Below are 23413 nucleotides of genomic sequence, written 5' to 3'. Positions count from 1 at the left end.
TGCATGACAGATTACAAAAATGCCCAAACTTCTTTTTAATGCTGCAATTATCTGAATAGCTTTATGGCTTAACTCAACACTCAACCATTGAGTCTAGAGTGGATCTTTTATATACAGGCTGTAGACAATTCCAGGCCCCGAGTCCTGCAGGTTTTAGATCTCACCTTGGGTCAACACACCTGAATCACATTAGTTCGTTACCAGGCCTCTGGAGAACTTCAGGACATGGTGAGGAGCTAATTTAGCCATTTAAATCAGCTGCGTTGGTTCAATGACATCTAAAACCTGAAGGGACACAGACCCTCGAGGCCTGGAGTTGCCCACCCCTGCTGTAGACAACTTAATGCAACTACTCGCTTTAAGGTTATCTTACTTTAAGCTCTGAATTAAAAATACCATTGGTAATGGAAAGAAAGAGTGCAAGTTTCCAGTTTCCAAATAGTTTGATGCTCATCCACGTTGTCACATTAAATACCTGAATGCAAAATCTTTTAAGTGGTGAAATAAAGTCGATAGAAGTCTAAAAATACCCAGAGTGAACCTGCAAACTGTATCAGAGCAAAATTAAGTCAACAAGGACAAGCCATAAAACCATCGATTATTCGTAAAGCAACTTTATTGTTTAATAATAAGCATATTTTGGTACAAGTGGCACCATTTCAGCCTTTATTTCTCTCAAACTATACATGAAATGGATCCCCTTCGTAAAATTCAAACCAGATTATCATTGAGCCACAACAAAGTGAGATTACTTCAGGTTGCATGGGCACATATGAAGTCCAATTACCTGCATTGTGGAATCCATTGAAACAGAAAAAAATCCTGTGGGCGCCCAACAGTTAAAAGTACATGGAGGCAGCATTTGGAGGAAAAGGCAGGGGAGCAGTGGCTTAAGACTTGTTCAAAAAGGGGAGAAAAAAAAATACCAGAGTGGAGCTCATGGAGGGAACAACTGCATTGAAACAGAGCACATGCAAGACAAAAAGGAGGAACAAACATTTAGAAAAAGAAAGAAAAAAAATAGTCCATGTACATTTATACACACAAAATACAAATGAGAATTTATTGACAGATGATAAAGACGCAAGTGCAAAAGTTTACAACATTTGTTCCAAAAGCCTCCACTCCTTTACCAACTCGCTTCTGTTTTCGTGAATATGTCAGGACAGTGAAAGAATATCTAATTCAAGGCTACTGTGGACAAGTTTCTGTGACGAACAACTTAACCAGCAGCCCTGTGATCGGTGCCTCGTGACTAAAGATTCCGTTTTAGCAGGAATGTTAGTACTGCACACACTGCTCTCATCCAGAGTCTCAGCTGATCTTAACTTAATAACCTAAACCAAGCCGTAAAGCTTCATCTTAACATTAAAACGCTACAGCTGTCCGCAGTCTGTGATGATGATCTTCTTTGTTGGAGGGCCTGCCTTTGAGCCCAGCTCTCCCATCTGCTGCACCACATCCATGCCATCCCGAACCCAGCCAAAAGCCACATGTTTGAAGTCCAGGTGTTCGGCTTTCTTCAGGGTTATGAAGAACTGCGAGTTGTTGGTGTCGCGTCCGCGATTTGCCATCGACAGGATGCCCGGGCCTGTGTGCCGGACATCAAAGTTCTCATCCTCAAACTTGTCGCCGTAAATGGACTTGCCTCCTGTGCCGTTATTCTTGGTGATGTCACCACCCTGAAAGACCAATGGAGCACTTGTTAGTGATGCTAGAGATTTTCTCCTGAGAGTTTTCTTTTAAACAACAGGACTGATTTGTCATGGCATCAATAAAATACTTCATACATCAAACTACAGAGCTGTGCTATGATTACAAACAGCAACCAGGGTGTATTTCTGTCAACCCAGAGTAAATTCCACTTTGTTGTAATCAAACAAGTTTTACATTCATCTGATCTTGAAAGTCCAAACCCTGATCTTTCCTCACCTGACACATGAAATCTGGTATGATCCTGTGGAAGATGGAGTCCCGCAGCCCGAAGCCTTTCTCACCAGTGCAGAGAGCTCTGAAGTTCTCTGCAGTTTTGGGTACAATATGGGAGAACAGCTCTATAGTGATTGTGCCCAGAGGTTGGCCATCAGCTGCCAGCTTGAGGAACACCTGTGGGTTAGTGTCTCTGGAGTGCTCCTGAATTCTGGACATCTGTGGCGAGCACAGAGACGAAGCATCACCATCAATTTGGCCCATCCGGTTCTGACACTCGCAGAAGGTCTTTTTGAAGGATTCGGCTATTTCAGGGGTTTTGAACTTGGCCGCCAGCTGCTCAATCACACCTTCGCCATCTAGATAATCAAAAAGGGGGCGAGGAGAAAGAGAGCAGGTGAAAAATAATCCCCATGTTGCCTTAAGAAATAAACACATGCAAGTGGTTTAAAAATCCAAGATGAATGATTATTAGTGAGTATTTACAGACAAATCACACAACGCAGCACAATACAACATCACATCAATGCTGTATGTATACCTGAGTAATCAGTGGCAGTCCAGATCAGTGCGTTCGCTGAGGCGTTCATGGGTTTGAGCTCCATCGCCTCTGAGATGTTGTGGTTGGCGCAAACCCGCAGCACCTGTTCTCTTCTCATCAGGATTCGGTAGAAATGTTTGGTTGGGTGGAAGAGGATCTTGATGTCACCGATGCCGCGCTCCTTCCACTGGCCGATATCCCGGTCCCATCGATACAGTTTGGCGCGCTCCTTGAACAGGATCTCCTCGTCCTCCTCTCCAGACTTTGTCTCCACCTGAGTGATAAATACAGTGATAAATACAATTTTATGGAAAATAAATACAAGTTTACTAATTGTACTAAAATGTTAGGGCTTAGCACATTTATGTACCTCGGGCAGAGATACTATGGGCTCAAAGTGAATGTCCACATTTTTAGGAGCTTCTTCTTCATCACTTCCCCCCTCATCAGCATTGGTTTTAGGCTGAGAGGTCACTGCAGATCCAAACACTGTTGCTCCAGCATTTGCCCATGAGAAATTAGCATCTACAATTTTTTTTTTTTTTTTAAGAGGGAAAATTAAAATAATTAGCAGTGAAACAAAACAACAGTCCAGATAAACAACTGAAGAAAATGTTTAATGTTAAAGCCAACCTTTTGATCCGAATGCAAATCCATCTGTATTTTTGGCCAACTCAGCAAAAGAGAAGCCAGATGCATTGAAGCCAAAGGTGGAGAGGTCTGCAGCCAGAACAACAAAGACATTAAATACTTCCGTACTTCATAATAAGTCTGTGGAGGTGGTTGATGTTAGTAAAGCTGACATCCATCATGAACAACCCACATCACCCACTGCATGAGTATGTGAGTGGGCTGAGCAGCTCCTTTAGTCAGAGACTGAAACACCCTCGCTGCAGGAAGGAGCGCTTTCCCAGATCATTCATCCCAACAGCAGTTAGACTCTATAACTCCTCAATCACGATGTCATAAGTCACTGGACACTGAATATCCACGGTCACCACTTCATGTATAATGGACCTTCCATGACCTTCCAAGCTATATAGTTTATGTCCTCCGTATTTCCAACTATATCCATAATCACATAGTGTGTATGCTACCATTGTATATAGTGTATTATCTTACTTTTTTTCATTGATTGTACTTAATTGTATTTTTGTATTTCCTTCATATATCTGTACCTGAGCTGAGGTGACGCAAAAATTTCCCCGTTGTGGGATCAATAAAGTCTTATCTTATCTTAATAACTTCCCAGAAACATTCTGAGTATAAAAGAAACCCTCAGCTGAAATTCTGTCTGTGCAAAAATGTATTCAATATTTATCATCCAAACTAGCTCCTCATTTTAACATTTTATAAAAAAAATTTCATAACATTTCAAATTAAAGTCAAAAGTTGGAGCGAAAACCCATAAAGTATGTGGCTGAAGATGGAGAGTTATGTTTCATTTGAAAATACTTATGCCGTTTTTCACACTTTTTTACCTCGACTTGTTGTAGCAGTCAAAGATGCAGGTTTACTCTCAGTGTTGGACTCCAGCTCGACACTCTTCTTAGTTGAGAGGTCAATGGGAGAGCTGCTGCTTGGAGTTGCTGTGGTCTGTTTGTCTGCTGTAGATGTGCTGTCGGCAGCCTCTGCTCTGCTGGATGATGGCCCTGATGCTGGCATTTCAGGGGTCACAGCAGGACTGCTGGAGGCTTCGTTAGATTTGTCTAACTGAGCAACCTGATACACATTTCCAAATTAATAACATGTTCCAAATTAATACCCATCTTAAGATGCCTCTGAGTATTACTGACAGAGTAAAATAATTAATTTAAAAAGTTAACATTTGTTTGTTTTTTAAAAAACAAAAGTTGAGTTTTCTGCTTGTATAATCAGAATTATCTATGTAAATTCGGAGCCATTACCAGGACTTCATGTACTTTGCGGACTTCTGTCTCAAAGTCCTCAGGCTTATCCTGGTCCGGGTCGCTGTCTGTGGTGCTCAGGCCACAGAAGAAGGTGGGTGGAAGCTGGAGGCTTTTGGCTTTTTTCTCCTCCTCTGGTGTTGGCTTCTTTTCCCACACCACCTGACAGTCTGACTCTGAATGCAGCAAACAGCAAGTTTAGGCTCAAAATCAACATAACATTTATTAAGGTACACAAATTTTGGGCTGTATGGCTATAACAGATCGATATAAAACCCTTTAACATAGTAGCAGAATTAAACCAAACCAATTGTCTTTTGAAAAATGAGTTGGTTATAATAACATGTAACAGGGTTTAGACTACATACCATCACCACAAGCTGCAGTGTTCTTCTCAGGAGTATCAGGGTAGAGCTTTCCATTCAAGGCCTTCACTGCTGATTCGTAGTCTTCATCTGAAGTTTAAAACAAATGTTTCCTTTAATTATGTTTGCAAAGAAAATTATAGTGTTTGTTCAGACTTCAACCCATAATGAATTAAAGATTAAAGGCAATTTTGTATTCTCAGATTTAAAACCAAAGAGGCATTACTGAACTTTGATGTCAAAGGAGAACCCCCCCCTCCCAAACAAACAAACAAAAAGTCCAATAAGTCCTTTCTTAGCTTTCTGAATGGGACAGTTACTAGTTTGTCTTATAAAAGCAGAAATTACAGTTTCAAATAATAAAATTTAAATAAAAATTCACTCCAAATAACATGTTTTAATTAAGGTTAAGGTTCCACTTTGATATTTATGTCAGGACAGATGTATATCCTTATAGAGAAATACCGTGCACTACTGCTACCTTCTGGCTCTAATAACTCATTACATCATATGTGGGAGCAGTTCAAATATTCAAAATAAATTACCAATTATTAAAAAGAGTCATGTACATCTCTTATACCACCCTTATTTCTCAAAACTGTCAAATAAGGTGACATTTACCAGTGCCAGCAGCCCTTTGGCGTCACATTCATTTTTGCACTGGATACATTTTTTGGGGTTCAAAAGAAAGGAATAAAAACTGAAAAGCTAACAAAAAATGTCTATATAGCATCTATGTGCTATATTGTTATTTTAAACACTGGTATCCATTTCTGTCCAAAACTTTAGCATTCTCACTTTCTTACATCGTCTCCTGGGAATGTTAACGATTCACAAATAAGCAGATTTATTTCAGCGAGTCATATGTCATATGTACAACCACTGATGTTCACTTTAACAAACCCTCGTTCCATATCTTGGGTCTCACCGTCAGTTTCGTCATCACTGATGTAGCCTGGTTCATTCTTGTAGCAGAAGAAGGTGATGGGCAGCTGGAGCTTCCTAGCTAAAGCTGCCTGCTCAGCTGTGGGTTCCCTGACGTACACAATCTCCACCTCCGAATCCTCATCAGACCTAGCACTGCTTCCCTCTGCCTGAGGGGATCCTATGATAGATGGATATGATAGGAGTAAACAAGTCAGGCTGGGAAAGAACTGTTGGAAGACAGGCCAAAATGTAAAAATTAAAAGCCTTTGCAACCACAGGTGTTAATTACACACACACACACACACACACACACACACACACACACACACACACACACACACACAAAATCATGCACAGCAAAACAACATCATGCATTTGATTTACAACAGTGAGACATGTTTTATAAGCAGAGGATTTCTGCATGGTCTCGTTTACACCACTTACTCTTGGACACATGGTATCGTAACATTAAACAGGATAAATACCTGAGCTTTAACTCTAATTAGCCTTTGCTGATTAGAGTTTCACTGCGAGAAATCAAACCAGATGAGGAATTACATTCCATGCTGTTGCTACAGACCCAGCACTAAAAATGGCACATGGGACGTTTGCACAGTACATTCCTCTCTAAAGCAACGCCCTTTGCTCTCAGCTCACCTTTCAGAAGACCTTTCTGGTGCTAGTCTAACTGCCCCACACTACAATTGTGGCATCGCTGTACTCTTTAATTCAGCCTCTCTGGTATATACAGGACATGAAATAAAGCGCAGTGTAAGACCTTCAATCCAGACTGAAGACTCATATGAAACAATAATATAAATATAAGTGAACATTTGTTTTTTGCCAAGTCAAATCAAAGAACCTACGTGTTTCACTTTTGTACAGATTGTCTATAAGAGATGGATGTAGCCACCATGAAGTCACTGACCAGTTTGTAAAGCTTCGAGTTGAGGTCCACACTTCTCTCCAAGTTGAGAAGTGTGGATCTAGCCATGATGCCACTTATTTGTTAAAGCCTCGAGCTGAGGACTTTCATCATCTAGGTGTTTTAAAGCTGAATGTGACAAAACAAGGATTTGATCTCGCTGCAAACCTGAATGCTCACTGGTCAACAATTTGTGGTTGACAGCTCTTTAATTGTGGTTAACCCTGCTCCAAAATTGACTTAATGTTGTAATTAGTACAATCTGATACTAGCAACTGAGCCCATAAAGGCATCAGGAAAGTGATTTTCTATTCAACCCCAAATCATTTTGAAACTACTGGGCGCCCCCTGGTGGCCACTAAATAGAAATCTGTAATGTTCTGTGTTGAAGTTGCTTTTAAGAAACCGTCCATCTTTTATACCAACTCACACAATTTGTACAAGTGCCTATACTTCACTGACACTTGGTCACTGAAAGCTGCTGGTCTGTTCCTGTTTTGACACCCGGTAACATAGACCAATTTCTAGATTGAATATATGAAACATGATGTTCAATGAGGCTAAAAACTAGCGACTGAGATCTTCAAGAAATTACTTACTGATGTCATAGATCAAGGGAGTAGTTGTAATTTTCCCCATTCAGGTCTACGCAATCCAAATTCTTTCCGCAACCAGAATAGTTGCCCCCTCCTGGTCAATGATTGACCACATTTAAGGCAGTTACATTTCAGCTTCACCCTTTAGACACAGGGGCTACCTCTATCTTTCATCTACTTTCAGCTAATATAAACAAAACTGCAAGCCACACTATGAAAATGACACTCATATGAAAAGATTGTTACATTTAATTCCAAGTTTAATTTTTTTCCTTAAATATTTCAGTGCTTTAAACACCATTTCCATGATGATTCAGATGAAATCAGATTAAATATTTTCTGCTTTTTTGCATTACTTCAGTGCAAAACTATTTAATCTTGTGACACAAGTGCTACTTAAAGAACTACAATTAAAATTACTGAATAATAAAAACTGAAACCTTCACACACTTGGCATGCAACACATTAGCTTGACTGTTTTGCTTTTTTTTTTTTCCTCCACTCCGTGCATCCAGGTTATTTCTTTGTAGTAGTAAGGGCCATTCACGTGACAGCTGAGAAGTGTTAACACACACTGCAGTGATTAGAGTACCTGGGGTTTCAAATTGGGTGGTTGATGAGCTGGTCCAAAAAGCCATTGGGTTATCTTTGAAAAGCCTAAAATCCAGCCCTAAAGGATGGTGGGTTGTTGAGTGAAGAGAGACTAATTGTGAGGCTGGTGTCATAATCAGAAAATGCCAAAATTGACTGAAAAATGTGAAATACTGTAGCTGTGCAATGACTGATTTGATAACAGTGTTATTAACCCTATGGATATGTAAAATATGTGCAGTATAGTCATGTTTTGTCTCTAAAATTTCCACTAAATGTGCATGTTGCAAAACAAATATAAAAGGGGAGCATGTCGACGGAGGAAATACACGTTGTGTTCCAGTTAAAAATGAAAGGTGTGGGCAATGATGAAGCAGTGAGATGCAGATGAAATAGGACGATCGGGTAAAAATGAAATGAACTGAAACCGTTGAGACAATCATTCAAAAGTAATGCAAATATAATTCAGACGCCCCTTTTTTATTCTTACCTTTCTCTGGGATTTTGAATGCAGGAACTTGAAGTGAAGTCTTGGCAGTATAACCAGAGCCGTTGGCTTTCAAACCAGATGCTGTAGATTGCTCGGGTTCAGAATGAGATTTAGGAGTGCCAAAAATCTTCTGAAGGGTATCAGTGCCAAAAACAAACTTTGGGGGAGACACCACAGTCTTTCCGGGATTGACAGGACTGTGTGATGCAGATGCACTTGATCCAGTGTCTGCAGGAAGCTCAGTACGTTCCTTAGTCGTCTCTTCAAGAACGGCAATGGCTGCTTTGCCACATACAGCTGGAGTGGTCTTTGCAGATCCTGGTGTTCCACTGTCTTGTGGTGGAACCACTCTAGATGTCGCTGGAGTCATGAGTTCTTTTTTTCCCTGAGCAACATTGGCTTCCTCAAAGACTTGTTTGAATGTATTTGCGGTTTCTTGCAGCTTGAATCTCACAGCCAGCTGCTCAAGCTTGCCCTCTCCTTCCTCAGCAAAGTCCAAAGCACTCCAGACCCAGGCCTTCTCTGCGCCCTTCATAGGTTCCAGCTTCATGATTGGACTAATCCAGTGGTTGGCACAGATCTTCAGCACCTGATCCCTTCTCATTACCAACCTCGCTCGTTTATCGTTATAATTCTGCAAGATCTTCAGGTCTCCAATTCCTCTCTCCTTCCACTGTTTTGACTCTTTATCATAGCGATATAGTTTGGCTCTGTGACTGAAGACCACCTGCTCATTTTCCTCTCCTGTAGAAGTCTCCACCAAATCTGGCAAGGGGACCACAGGTTCAAAGTACTGGCCGTCCCGCTCTTCATCCTGGGTGACATCCTGCTCGTCATCAGTACCCACTGAAGCTCTGCTCTGGTTGAGCTTAGCAGGAGACTTTGAGGGGCTGATGCCAGGTTGAAAGCTAAAGCTGAACCCACCAGTGGATTCCCCGAAGCGGAATAGGTTCTTTCTCAGGGGGCTGCTGGCAAGAGGGGAGGCATAGACCGACGAGTCAGCCGTGTCATCTAAAGCATCTTCTCTGAGGTCGTAGTTGTCCCACTCCAAGGTAGGGCCGGTGGTGTCACCTTGGGGCTTGATTACAAGGCTTGAAATGTCACCAGCTGTTGCAATATCTCCCTGTGTGTCATTGTCTTTTATCTTTGTTTTCTCGTCAGTCAAAAATGATTTCAGGTCTTTCAAACCAGACTTCATTTCCTCTGCCTTCTGAATGAGGTGTGCTGTTCTACCTGTGTCAACCAGCTTGTGGGGGGTTTGTAAAGGGATGTCCAAGAGAAGTCTCTGACACTCTTCAAACTTTTCCTTAAACTCCTGAGCAAGCTCAGGGCTTTTAAACTTGGCAGCTAACTGTTCGAGTTTAGCATCTCCATCAGAGAAGTCATTGGCCAACCAAATCCAGGCTTTGTCTGAGCCTGCCAGGGGTTTAAGGTTCATGGTGGTGGTGATCCAGTGGTTGGCACAAACCTTGAGAACTTGTTCTCTTCTCATCAGCACCCTTAGCCGACCATTTGTAGTGTTTTTCAGGAATTTGAGAACTCCCACACCACGCTCTTTCCATTGACTGGTACCCACATCAAATCTAAACAGTTTGACACGCTGAGAGTAAAGAACCTGTTCATCCTCCTCCCCAGTTACCAGGTCCACCTTCTCAGGCATCTGGATCACTGGTTCAAACTGGATGTCATCATTTTCCTCTGTTTTATACATATCATCATCCTCCAGTTCATTTGAGGCTTCTGTCTTGGTGGGGGTTGCTTGGAATGATGTGAACAACTGCTCACCAGCTCCAGAGAAACCTTTGAATTCTGGATCTTTCGTGCCAAACTGAAAGTTTCCTCCAGCAGATTTAGCCAAGTCTGCAAAACTGAACGCATTTGCTTTTCCAGATATTAATGGATTTTGTTCTTCCTCCGTTTGCTCTACTGAGGGTGTAGAAACAGTTTCTTTCTCCTTGTGCTTGTCAGCTATACTTTTGAGCATACTGGAGGCTGACCCAGTTTGAGTCTGATTATCATTTGAAGGGGATTCTTTTGGAGGGTCTTGAACACCAAACTTGAAGCCACCAGGCCCAATGGGCATTGAAAAAGAGAAGCTTGACGAACTGATTGTGCTAGATCCAGTCTGGGGAGCTTCAAATTTGAAAGAAGCAGGTGAGCTTTTATCTTTGCTCTGACCAAACTGAAAGGTGCCCCCACTTACAAAAGGTATTGTAAATCCAGTTCCAACAGGCTGACTTGACGGACTCTTTGTTCCAAAGGTAAATTTTGAGGACGACGATGAGGAACTAGTGCTGCTTGTGCTTTTAGCGTTAGGATTTAGGGTCTGACAGGACACACATTTATCAGCAGAGGCTTCGTTTCTCACGAGACAAGTGTCGCAGTCCCATTCTCCATCCTTCTTACCAAATCTAGCTGCTAAAGATGCATTCTCATTTGGAGCTTTGCAGGAAACACATTCAGCAGCTGATGCATCATTTCTGACCAGACAGGCATTGCAATCCCATTGTCCATCTTTCTTTGCTTGTGGTCCCGACACTGTTGGAAGATTTGACCCTAATGAAGCCCCCTCTGTTGGCTTAGCAGCAGGGTTTGGACTTCCACAGGATACACATTTACCAGCAGAGGCTTCATTTCTTACTTCACACACATCACAATCCCACTGTCCAGGCTTCTTACTAAACTTGGCAGCAACCCCAGCAGAGTCAACACTGGACAGAACGGGTTGTGCTGCAGGTGCACCAGCAGCTGGTGCAGCTTGTGCTGCGGCAGCTGTTTTAGCCGAGGGTTTAAGAGCTTTGCAAGAAACACAACTGTCTACATTGGCCTCATTTTTTATAGAACATGATTCACAGTCCCACTGCCCTGGTTTGCTGGTAAGTAGGGCTCCAAAGCCACCAAATGTACTGGAACCAGTGTCTGCAGATTTTGAGGAGCTGAGACCGAATGTGAATGAAGAGGCTTCAGAAGATCCAAAACCACCAAATCCAGTAAATGTGGAGCCAGAACTACTTGGTTTTGCTGAATCAGTGCCAAATTTGAATGTAAAAGAACTAGGTTTAACTTCCCCAGCAGCCTGAATGTCTGGCTTTGAAGAGGCGTTGGGATTAGGGCTTTGACAGGATACACACCGTACATCTGTGGGTTTATTTCTTACACAGCACACAGAGCATTCCCATTCTCCTTCTTTCAGTGCAAACTGGGCTGCAATCGATTCAGAATCTTTCACGGTTTTTTCTTTCCTCTCCTGTTGATTTGTCTTGTCAAGTGATTTGAGTACAATCTTCTGGGCTTCCTCAAACTTGGCTTTGAAAAGTGCTGCCTCATCTACAGTTTTGAAACGGATGGCCAGCTGTTCAGGTTTAGGCTCCTCATCTGCATAATCAATAGCATTCCATACCCAAGATTTATCAGAGCCGGCATTTGGTTTCAGCAACATATCTGGTGTTATGTAGTGATTTGCACAGATCTTAAGGACCTGTTCCCTTCTCATTAAGAGGCGGACCTTGCCTTTAGTGCTGTGTTTTAAGATTTTAACATTGCCGATGCCCCGTTCCTTCCACTCTTTTGTCTCCGTGTCAAATCGATACAATTTTGCCCTGGTGCAGAAAATCTCTTCCTCTTCTTCCTCACCCGTTTTCACATCTACCTTATCGGGAAGAGGGACAATAGGTTCAAAGTGAGGCCCATCTTCATCCTCCTCAGCATGAGTACTATCATTGTCACTCTCCCCTGCCCGTTCCTGCTCTGCTGTAGGCTTTGACATTCCAAACGCTGGCTTGGACATGTCCCCAAATTGAAATGGTTGATCCACCTTCCCAAACAGGCCTCCAGCAGCTGTGCTCTGTGCAGAATCAACAAATGAAAAGCTGGTAACATTTTTGTTTCCAAAGGTGAAGATGCCCGTTTGGGTGGTGGGCTGCTCCTGAGTTTGTGGTTTCTCTGGAACGGTGTCTGTTTTACTGGGAATGTCTGATGTGAGAAGGCCAAGCAAACTTTCACTGTGCTTATTTTGAGAAGCTGAGAATGTAAAATCACCATCATTGGATTTAAAATTGGAGTTGAATTTAAAAGCAGGCGAGGGTGTTGACTGGGCAGTTACACCTGTACCAAAACTAGGCACTCTGGGCACTTCAGTGGGTGCCTGCTGGCTGAAGGAGAGCTTTCCAAAGTCCATGGGCTTTCCCTCAATGTTCTTTGGTTGTTGAACTGGGACTACAGGTGGCTTGGTGAAATAGCCAGGTTCAGGTAAGGTAGGGTTACTGGTTTGTTGGGTAACACTCTGGCCATAAAAATCTTCACCATAGGGTGAAAGAAGACTTGTGGCTGGTGATTCAAACCGTAGAGGTGCACCAAAGACTTGTTCTTGAGGAGGGTAGATGCAGGCTGGGGCTGTCTGCAGTGGAGGTGTATGCGTGGGCTGCTGGTAGGCATACATATTGTGCTGAGGTGGCATGCGGTTTACGCCATACATCGGGGTCTGTGTAAAGAGAGTAAAAATAAACTTAACAAACTCCTTTTTTTTTTTTTTTAAAGCATTAAAGCTTGTTCAGCATTAAAATGATGATTACCTTGGTGGGGGTTACATTTGCTGCTGTGCGCAAGAGATACTGAGAGTTGTATGCTTGTGACTGATTGTAGTACACAGAGGGGCCTGTGGTGGCAACTTAAAAAAAGAAAGAAAGAAAAGAAAAAAGACATGCAAAAATGTTTTATGTCACTAAACTGCTTTGGTAAATTAAATCTTGTGTTTAAATATAAAATTAATCATGTTTCAGATCCGCGTATCATACTGACCTGTTAGGGGGGCTCCATGATAGGACTGAACCGGGGTAAATGGTTCCTGCAGGCCCTCAGCCCCGTAAGTCTCGCCATACATTTTATGATGAGGAGAAACTGTAGTGCCTGATGAGTTGTGTCTCAGATCATGAACCTCATTCTGTAAAACAGGAGCATCATGTGAACTCAATCTGAAATGTATTGATTTAATCCAAACTGAAAGTAACACAACAAGTAACAGTGATCACAGTTTAAAAACAAGGGACAATGTTACAAAATATTATCTTAAAAATGAATTCTGACCTTAAGGGCTTCTACTTGCTGACACAACATCTGAAGGAGACTCTTCTGGTCCTCCACCCAATGAGGTTGTGTTTTGGGAGAAATCTAAAGAAAGGATGTGAATGAATTATAAAGGTAATTGATTTTTGTGTTTGACTAAAAACACAAAAACTGAGTCATTTAAATAAATAACAACATGGACCTACCAGTCTTTTTGAAGGAGAAACAATGCTTTTGTTTGGAGAGGGAGTGGAGAACTTAATGTGGGATATGGTTGCACTAGTTTCGCCAAGATGAGCAGGGCTGGAGTGGGCTGGTCCTCTTAGGCCCCCCTCTTCCTTCTCATCCTCTTCATCCATGACCTCCCCGTTCTCCCCCAGCTGCTGGTTCACATCATTTAGGAGGTCCACAACTTCCTCCATAGAGACAGGCAGCTGGGAAAGAAAAAGTTTTGACTTTAATTTCACACTGCTTCTACTTTAGCAAAAAACAAACAAACAAAACAAAATAAAGTGTCACAAGTTAAACATCAGTCGTACAAATTTATAGTTTTTGTTTTTTGATTCTTCCAAATTGGGACTTACCTTTTCAATGTCATCTGCATTGGCGCTGTAGATCTTTGACAGGTATGCCCTGAACTTTCTCAAGAACATGATGCACCTGTCTTGAGTCTCCTCAACACCATTGCTGGCCTCTTCTGACAGCCGCTGATATATCTGCCAAAAAATAAATAAATAAATAAATAAAAAATAAATCACTATACACTCTAGAATATAACACCTCTACAAGTGTTAGAACCACTAACTTGAAACATCTGAAACCACATAACAGTGGACTATATGAAAATCTGTTTTTTTAATTTTTTGTTTTTAAGAGAGACTTGGACACAAATGTGTCTTTAAAAAAAAAAAAAAAAAAAACAACAACAAAAAACCCCAAAACCAAACAAAAACCATAGTACCCAAGTGCTTCTTGTGGTGTGAACAATAAATCCAGGTATATATTTTTTATGCTTACCTGAGCTAAATGCCATATGGAGGACATGTTATTGATACTTTCCAAGGTAGAAATGGCCTCCTCGGTTTTCCCTTCAATGTCAAGAAGAACTGCATATGCTATCCTTGCTTCCTCTTCATAACTTTTCACAGAAGAAATCTGAAAGGAAGATCATTAAACAGAGAGGCAAACTCAGACTGATTTTCAGGTATAGCTGAAAGTGTCAAGGTCTTTAGGGACTAAACCTGAGGCTAAACATGACAACTACTTGGATGCAAAAAGAAATGAGAACATTATTAACCTGAATATCTTTGGAGGGAAAGTGTATAAAGAGAGGGTCAAGAGGTTCTGGTATACTGCGTCTGTTTTTGATCTTCTCCAGCAGTGGAAGGGCAACTTTCCAGTAGTGGACACTGCGGCCAATGTACTCCTTCTGGTCATAGTAGGAGTTCACTCCATCCCCCTGGTTATTAAAAAACAAACAAACAAAAAAAAACCACACAGAAATTGAGTCTGGCACAGGAGCAGAATGGTACACAGAAGCCTTTTGTCACAACTCATTTCTTAGTGGTTTTAAATCCAGCAGACACGCAGCCAAAGAAGTGGCACATGTGGCTGTTTGGACATCTTGCACTTAATTCTGTTTAGCAGCTGCAGACTGAGTGACAGAAAGGAGCAGGTGTGAAAGCCGAGAGAGCTCTGAGTTACCTACATGCTTTTAACTGTCAGTGCAGCTTGTGACGGTAGATGACTGCTGTCTTTTTAAAGCATATGGACTTACTTACTAATAAAGTAAGTATTAAATAAAGGAAGTTGATGACATTAATGCAGCACAGTCAGAATATGCTGGTTTTCCCATTAGAAGCTACAATACAAGGGGTACAAAGGTACAAGGGACTTTCTAAATGCCTTATTTTATAAAAAAGCATTCAAAAAGAGATACATTAGAATTTTAATCACTTTACCATCCTGCAACTCACTGAGTTTAAGCAAACAGTGTATGCATCTGTGTGTGTTTCTGTACCGTCTGGCTAAGACACTGAGCCCAGTGGATGACCAGTGCTGGTTGAAGCCCATGTTTTTCTCCAGCTCTCAATGTGCTCAGCCCATGCTGCACAATCATTCGTAGCTTTCCTGACACACCAGGTCTGCAAAGCAAAAGGCCACACATCAAAAACACTGAATATATGAACATAGTACATTAACATTTAACTGCAATTAATTTATAGTCCCATTATTGGCTGTTTTGATAGGTTCATATCGCTTATTGAAATGAAATGAGGTTTTAGAAATGTATTTTTAATGAGTTTAGCCCTGTTAAGTACAGTTTTCTAAGATTTAAAACAGACTACAGATAGTGACCACTGATTTGAACCATTTTGGGAAAATACTGAGGAAAATAAATGGCTAAATCCATCAAAAAACAATTTGAAAACCAGAATAGAGAGTTGTTATGCAATTATATAAATCACAGAGCTAAACATACAGGAACAAGACAACACTAATTTGAAACAAACTAGATTCAAATCGGGAGAGATCCTCAAAATAGTGTTTAAATCAGTTTAAGTAAACACAACATAACCAATCATATCCCTTTTGCTTATGCAATAGTTCTGGATGTTTTTCCATTTGGCTCTCGACAGCACTAGAACTCACGCTGCTCGCTTGTGAATGAGGCTGTAGATGGCATCCCACCACTCCCTCTGTCTGTCAGTGGTCAAGAGGCGGAGGAGAGGAAGAGGGAGGCAACGAGGCTCAAAGAGCTGTTGTTGTGACTGATTGACTCCAGCATTGATCTTTGCCGTCCTCTGAAGCTGACAGTGGCTACAGAACACCACACCATATAGAAACACCTTGATGGAGCAAACACAAGAGAAAAAAAAACTTTAATACTGAAAGAAATACCAGAACAAAACTGTGTTTATAAATTAAAAGCAGTGCTGTTGGCTTGTTGAAGTTTCATTTTACTTAATTTTGTCTCCTAAGACTTTTGCACAGCCTGCTGTAATAAAGTGCCAACATAAGTTCATGAAAATGAACCAAAATGCAACAGAAAAACTCCAGAAGTCCAAGATCCAGATTTTCTCTCAAGTAAAACCTTTTATCTATTCATACATTTTTCTGTGCTTTGGCCAGGAGGAGGTTTACAGAGTATGTTAGACCAGTACACACAGAGCAGGAGCAGCACCACCTTACCTCTAGGTCCAGCAGGCAGATTGACTCTGGCGCATTGGTATCTAGTTTAGAGGTTTCCAGCGTAAGCCGAGGAAAGAGCTGCTGTAGCCATTCCCGCAGCGGTGGTCTTTGGTCCAGAAGGTTCCACTGGAGTCCCAACCAGCTCAGATGTTGCAACTGACCACTGTGGAGCAAGATGGAGCCTAAAGAGAAAGCAGCAAAGTTATTATACTACTCACTACTAAATGCTTCTTTAATTTCAGGGGAAAACAAACAAACAAAACAGTTTTTTTTAGTATTCAGGTAGCTAACTGGTTCGTACCAGTGTCCCATTTGGCCATTTGAGAGAGCTCTGGAGCCATGGCAGTAAGGGAATGAATGTCATCATTGGCGATAAAAGATAATCCAGCAGAGGCCTGCGGACCCCGCAGGAGGTCAAACAGGGAGTCCTGACCAATCCGGTTCCCGAAAGCTTCCACCACCTACCAAGAGAAAAATAATTAAACACTGACGCACGAATGATTGATGTTCATGTTGACATAAGAACACTTCAGTGAGAATCATGTGAAATCACATATAACCAAGGTCAGACCTCACTGATCAAGGCAGATGAATCTGTACTCAGATTGAACAACATGTGGCCGGCCTGGCTCTGTCGGTCATTCGCCAGCAGCTCCAGAAACTGTGGGGCGGTCTGATCTCTTTTGGTCACTTTTGTCTTTGGTCTGGGGACCTGGAGGAAAAACAAACTTTAATTAAAACAAACAAAAACAAAACTGCAAAGCGTTCACTGAAAGACCACGACTAGGTCCTGAACAAGTTTATAGAACTGTTAAGTCCTTTACCCTTTGCAAGTCAGGCAAAAAAAAGGTAAGGGACAGCACAGTTGCACGATGGTACAACTACTGGAATATATTTAAAGTAACAACAACATAAGTAAATGAATCTGCTCATTTGGTGTCTCACTACCTGATATGCCAGTAAGTAGCACAGTGCAGCCAGGTCACGAACAGCCCTCCAGGTTTGTTGGCGATCCTGAGCCAGCTTAAGCAGCAGCGTGCCTGCATGCAGGTAGAGGTGCCCTCTCATCTCCACAAACACCTCAAGGAGCTCGTCTGCACTGCGGCCTGCAACGCTGCTCACTTCCTGCATAGCTTGGTCAAACCTACAAGCACAATGCAGATGAACAGTTTACAAAAAAGTTGGAATGCTAAAAACACAACTAACAACAACAATGTTAGCCTTTGTTGAAACAGCTGCAACAATTAGCCTTTTTGACTTGTAAATAGTCAAAGCTTGAGACTTATTTGCTTCTCTTACCTGTAGATCAGGTGCAAACAACCTGTTACACCTAAACAGACTGAACTTTTACTAAAGACCAGAACTTAATGTGATTCAATTACATTTTATGAGGTTGGCAAGGTTTTCTGACATCAGTAATGTTTGAGGAAAAGAATCTGAATGTTAACTTTTAACCATATAACTTTGTTTTTTTAAAACTTTACTACAAGGACACGTGGTCACCAGAATACACGGGAGAGATTAGGTTGTAAATTACTCCTTAATTTAAAAAACAAAACAAAAAAAAGGCCCCAGATTTTAGTCCAGTTCTCTTGAACAATCCAGGACCCAACTTACTCTTTAAGTGCATCTACACTTGGCTGCACGCTGCTTTCAGATAGTGTGATTCTCAGCAGGCTGCAGCGGGCCAACAACAGCTCTCTCCGAATACATCGACTCATCTTCTCATTGCTGAGCTGAGCCAGGTACTCCTGAAACACAGGTCATCCATTCTTTAGAAAAGTTTATGCACTTATAAAGGTGGGAGGATGAGTATAAGGCCCAAAATAGAAGTACTTAAAGCATACTGGTCCCGCCTATTCAGGTACACTTTAATTTAGCAGGACACTAGTGCAAAGTCCATACTAACCTGCAGTGTGCACACCACCTCAGTGTACCAGTCCAGACTGTTGCACAGCATGGCTCTTTTCTCAGCAGCCAGGCAGTGTTTAACAGCCTCTTCCAGCCGGCCATCCTGACGGAACAGCTGAACCAACTTCACGTTCACGTGGGCGTCAGCCGGCCGCGCTGCCAGCTCGGTCTGAAGGAGGTCGAACAACTGGTTCCAACCCTGCTGACCCTGACGACTCAACAGGCGCTCCTAAAAGCAGCAGTGGCAATGAACAGAAGACATTCAGTGTGGCATTCTTTCTACTTTTAATTAAGTTGTACCCTCTTCTTCGACTGTTTTTGTAAACCTAAATGACATTAAAACTCCCACTCATTTTAATTTAAGAATATTAAGCAAAGTGATGGACGGATCAGGCTGGGAACTAGACAACAGTTTGTTAAACAACCTAAAATAGTGGGATCAAAGGACTTCACAGCTGATAAAGGCAATGTTTAGTGAATGTTACTGGAGCTAAAGAAGAAAGGAGGAGCTTCACCTTAAGGTTGAAAACTGCCGGGTTTCCTGGTAGCAGCTTTGCAGCTTTCTCCACCCAAAACTCTGCCCTGCTGTCACACTCCTGCTTACTGACAAGCAGCTCTGCAACCTTCAGCACCAGGTCTTTCTGGGCTGGATTCAAATCCACCGACCGCTGCAATAGAAGCGAAGAAAAACATTTAGTCTGAAGCTGAACATATGCATCAAAAGCTCTGCCAGTTTTTTCTCTCTCCCTGCTTTACGAATTAAAAACTCATCACCTCCTCTTCTTTCTCACACTGTGCTGATTATTAATTTCTTTATTACAGCAGCAACTGGAGCCGTTTACGTCCAAGAAACAGGTTGCACTACAGTCAGCCAACTGTGCATAAAAAAACAAAAAAAAAAACTGTTTTAAGTGGGCCATTTTCACTTCCCACAGGTGGACAGAGCACAGCTTGAGTGCATTTAAAAAGATTGGAAATGTACAGCAATTATATAGCTGATAGTGTTTTGATGAGTCTCAGCACCGACTCTGAATCACTTTGTTTCAGCTCATTAACTGAGAACCAGCTTCATTACAGTACACATCAGTTTTAGTGTTCAGGTGCAAATGAATCAGTAAAAAACTCCCTCAAGGTGAGTTTAATGTTCTTAAAAGTTACTGCTACAAGAAGGGAGAGCAAATAAATCACAGTTTATTTTTCTCAATTTTCTGTCATCATTCATCTTCTAGATTTGATGCTATAGCAATAAAACCCTAACAGTGCCTTTGGGAAGCTGATTATTGATTCCTGAATGTCAGAGAGAGCTTGGTGATTCATCTTTTAAAAAGTAAAACAACAAAGAGCATTTAGCATTCAGTTTGATAGACTACCCAGTGCATTTTATATTTAAAAAAAAAAAAAAAAAAAAAAAAAAAAAAAGGAAAAGAATCACACACCAAAAGGCAGACAGAAATCACATCTAAAGCCTTGTTGTTTGCTGTGGGAAATTACCCATAGTAACAAAGAGGATACTTATTTTTAACTTTTTTTTTTATATGCATTCATCACAACTAACCAAATTTATTCAAAGTGCATGTGGGTAATTTCTCTTTCGTGTCCAGGTAAATATACGAGTTTTGTTGGTCCATTTAAATTGGTGTGAGCATGAATCAGCAGTTGCACCGACAGCACTTACAGAGCAGTTTTTAAACCCACACACATATTCACTTATGTACATAGACAATTGGAGGAATTTTAGGTCAATCATCTTTCTGATTTCTCAAACAAAAGGAAGCTGAATCTGAAAATCAAAGATTGCAACTGACAGCAAATACGGGGTTTGTGGAAGCTGTTCATCATTTTGTCATTTAAACAATATTTCCTCATTTCATACCTGAATCTTATGATTTCTTAAACCACATTCTGACACACTTTTAAAGGGAGAAATGCTTCCACTAAGATGTTCTTTTTACCTTGTAACATCCAACTGCTTTGTTGATGTCTCCCTCTCTCTCGTAGAGCTGTCCAAGGAACTTGTGTGCTTTAGGATCCCTCTCCTGGACCTTGAGATAGTCTGACACATGCCTAGGAAAAGCATGAAAGACAGGAATTACAAACAATATAGCGACACACAAGCATTGGGTCAAAACACTGGAGAGGCTCACATGCTTACCTTTTTGCAAGATCATATTCCTTTGCTTCAAAGTACAATTTAGCAAATAAAAACCCTTTGACTGGCTTCTGTGGAGAGAAAAAAAAATATGTGGACCAGGATGAGGAAATGGATTCATCTTGTTATGATAGTGAGAAGATGCAATTACACATGTCCTGAAGAGTTATCTGGCTTACTGGGATTTAAATACTCACCAGTACTCAGTACCTGCTTAGTAACTATACCCAAACTCAAAGGCCCATTTTTAGCCATACAAAAAAAAAAAAAAAAAAATCCTGCAGATGGAGCTGCCAATGCCTAGTTAAATCATGCCCATCCATAATTTTTTATAGATGGTTCAAGTAGTTTGTGAAGTGGGAATACATCAGAATAGTGAAAGATATTTTTGTTCATTATCTAGTTTTGATCAAGTGATCAGCTTTGTGGTATTTACACACCCCACCCCCACAAAAAGGAAAAAAAAACAAAAAAAAACAAACAAACCAAAACATCTTTTATCCTGAGGAATTAACTAAAATGTAGTTTTGGGAAATTATTCCTCCCAGGGGCTAAAGTTAGTAACATCTTAGCCATCGTGATTACAGCATTACCCATTGTCAGATTTACTGCTAGCTTCTCCTACCCACCACACTACAACTATTATCACTGACTTTTTCAGTGTCAGGTGAACAACGTAGAATAAGTTGATAGTAGATAGTGCTCTTCTGGCTATTCCACAGACCCATTTCAAAACAAAGAGGGATCACGCAATCCAAACCTTAGCGTCAAAACTGTGGAACAGTTTACCTCTCCCTCTACGCACTATGATGCTTCTTTATAATAAAAAATAAAAAGCTGAAAATTCATCTATTTAGACAGGCAATTGGGTAATGCTCTTGTGCAATACGTTGTTTTTGTCTGATGTATTTTTAAATTCCCTGTAACGCACTTTTTAAAAATAGATTCCCGTCTTAAAAAGTCCTTCATAATTACATTTTACTTACAAATCACAAAAACATTTAATTTCTGTATGTTTGTTTAGGAATGCATTTTGCTGATAAGAATACAGGTTTAAGCTCTGAACAGCATGACACCCAATCTTGTGATTTAATTCTTCAGGCAAATGTCTCCAGACTACACACACTACTGTACACAACAAAATGCACAAGTATGTGTAGTAGTGCGAATCTATTGTCAAACAAAACTACATTTTTGGCTTTACTGGTGCAACTCTACAAATACCATTGGGCTAGACTGTTAATCTTACAATACCAAGGTTTCTCCTGACTGAAAACAAGCCTCTGGGAGGGTGACTATGCATGTAAGCACAACGGGTGGCCTAACTTTTTACTTTTTCTATACATTGTTACCTGTATATACACGAACTTCAGTTGCTTATGTATATAGGACCACTGTCTTCCTTTTATACTTTATATTCCCCTTGCTCTAGGAGCTGTAACACCCAAATTTGTCATTCGTGGGATAATAAAGGTTTATTCTATTCTAGAGGTCCGTGCATTTTTTTTAAATTACTTTTGATCTTAAGCACACAAAGTGTATTCTAAGCTTGAGTACATTAAACCACACACACTACATCAATAAAAAAAAAAACAACACAATCCTGATGACTTTACTTTGATGTAAGACCAAAATATCGTTGGAATTACGCAAAAACAAAACCCTGACTAGGTAAAGCAACTTGAGAGCATGGTTAGGACCACTGACCACATAGCACCACATTTACTCAAGTAATTGACTGATCGACTAGCATATTATGCTGCCATGGTGTAGGTGTAGATATGTATAAGCAATTAAACCAACATTTTCAGCTGCAACATTAAAAAGATATCTACAAAACAAATGATCAAGATCTCATAATAACACTAGCATATATTTCTGTATTCTTTGTCATTTCAGTACACTTTCGAACTAATCACTATTAGTTAAGCCACTTTCAGACTGTTGATAAGCCCGAATTCTGATGCATTCAATGTTTTCTTACACTGCATTTATTTCTCATTAAATATTCTGATTTTCTGTGGGTGCAGCAGTTTCCCCCGTCACATCCGATCCAAATAAATAAACGAATAAACAATACTTAAAAAGAACGAAAACAAATCAAGAAACGTTGGAACTGTGCCTGATTAACAGACAAGTCTGTTTGCAATTATGCTAAAACCACCAGTTTTTGAACAAAGTTAGGCTTGCTGCTCCTGATACAATGAAGCAACGAGCATTTTTAATTGTTGTCTGAACCGAAACCTCGCTTTTCCAGAGAAATGAAACTTGCACACCCTATCCAACTAGCTTTGTCTCGCTGTCGTGGCTAACTAGCATAGCTGATTAGCTGGCGCTGTTCAAGGGATCCCATGCCGCGCATTTTCCCGAGTATAAAGGGGAGGACACGACGGGGCGTCATCACGCCGGCCGGTTAGCTATAGTCTTTAAGACTATCCGGGGGACGGGGGTTATACAGAGAACGATATATGAGTCAACCGAAATACCGTCATCATAATCAAAAAAGCAACGAGTGCTCATTGAACATGTGAACAGGTCGTACCTCATACCGGCTGATCTGACATGATGGCAGCAGCATGCTAACGTTAGCCTCGGCGGGCTTAACTTACCTCTTTGAGTGAGGGAGAGGAACTCTGCGCAGAGGAAACGTAACGGTCCACTTCAGCCTTACTTCGCCGCATAGCTTCCAAGGTCAGGGGCTTCTACAGCGGCTGAATGTGATACATAGAAAACCAGAAATTCACTAAATATTTAAAACAAAACTGACGCGAACATCAGCTCGCCTGACGTAAACTCCCCATGATGGTATTGCGCAGTCTCAATGCCGTC

General features: G+C 41.1%; 1 protein-coding gene across 2 annotated transcripts; it reads right to left on the bottom strand.

Moving 5' to 3' along the window:
- Positions 1-598: 598 nt before the first annotated feature.
- ranbp2 (RAN binding protein 2) lies at positions 599-23413 on the bottom strand. 2 transcript variants are annotated; one of them, XM_026143967.2, is made up of 30 exons: positions 23194-23413; positions 20588-20655; positions 20388-20499; positions 18951-19103; positions 18434-18664; positions 18142-18275; positions 17473-17668; positions 17096-17236; positions 16826-16985; positions 16525-16706; positions 15985-16181; positions 15353-15476; positions 14630-14791; positions 14350-14487; positions 13917-14048; positions 13539-13766; positions 13354-13437; positions 13069-13210; positions 12843-12937; positions 8272-12751; positions 7783-7860; positions 5671-5847; positions 4746-4832; positions 4378-4553; positions 3952-4192; positions 3104-3190; positions 2841-2995; positions 2471-2744; positions 1933-2288; positions 599-1682 (listed from the first exon to the last, which is right to left on the bottom strand). In XM_026143967.2, exons 1-30 carry the CDS (start codon positions 23263-23265, stop codon positions 1377-1379), a joined length of 9168 nt encoding a protein of 3055 aa, XP_025999752.2. In that variant the 5' UTR covers positions 23266-23413; the 3' UTR covers positions 599-1376. The 2 variants fall into 2 exon arrangements, with proteins under 2 accessions (XP_025999752.2, XP_025999754.2); XM_026143969.2 differs by lacking the exon at positions 7783-7860.

The sequence above is a fragment of the Astatotilapia calliptera genome, chromosome 16 (assembly GCF_964374335.1).
Source record: "Astatotilapia calliptera chromosome 16, fAstCal68.1, whole genome shotgun sequence".
Lineage (NCBI taxonomy): Eukaryota > Metazoa > Chordata > Actinopteri > Cichliformes > Cichlidae > Astatotilapia > Astatotilapia calliptera.
The sequence above is the reverse complement of the archived record's forward strand: the minus strand, read 5'-3'. Positions and strand labels throughout refer to the sequence as shown.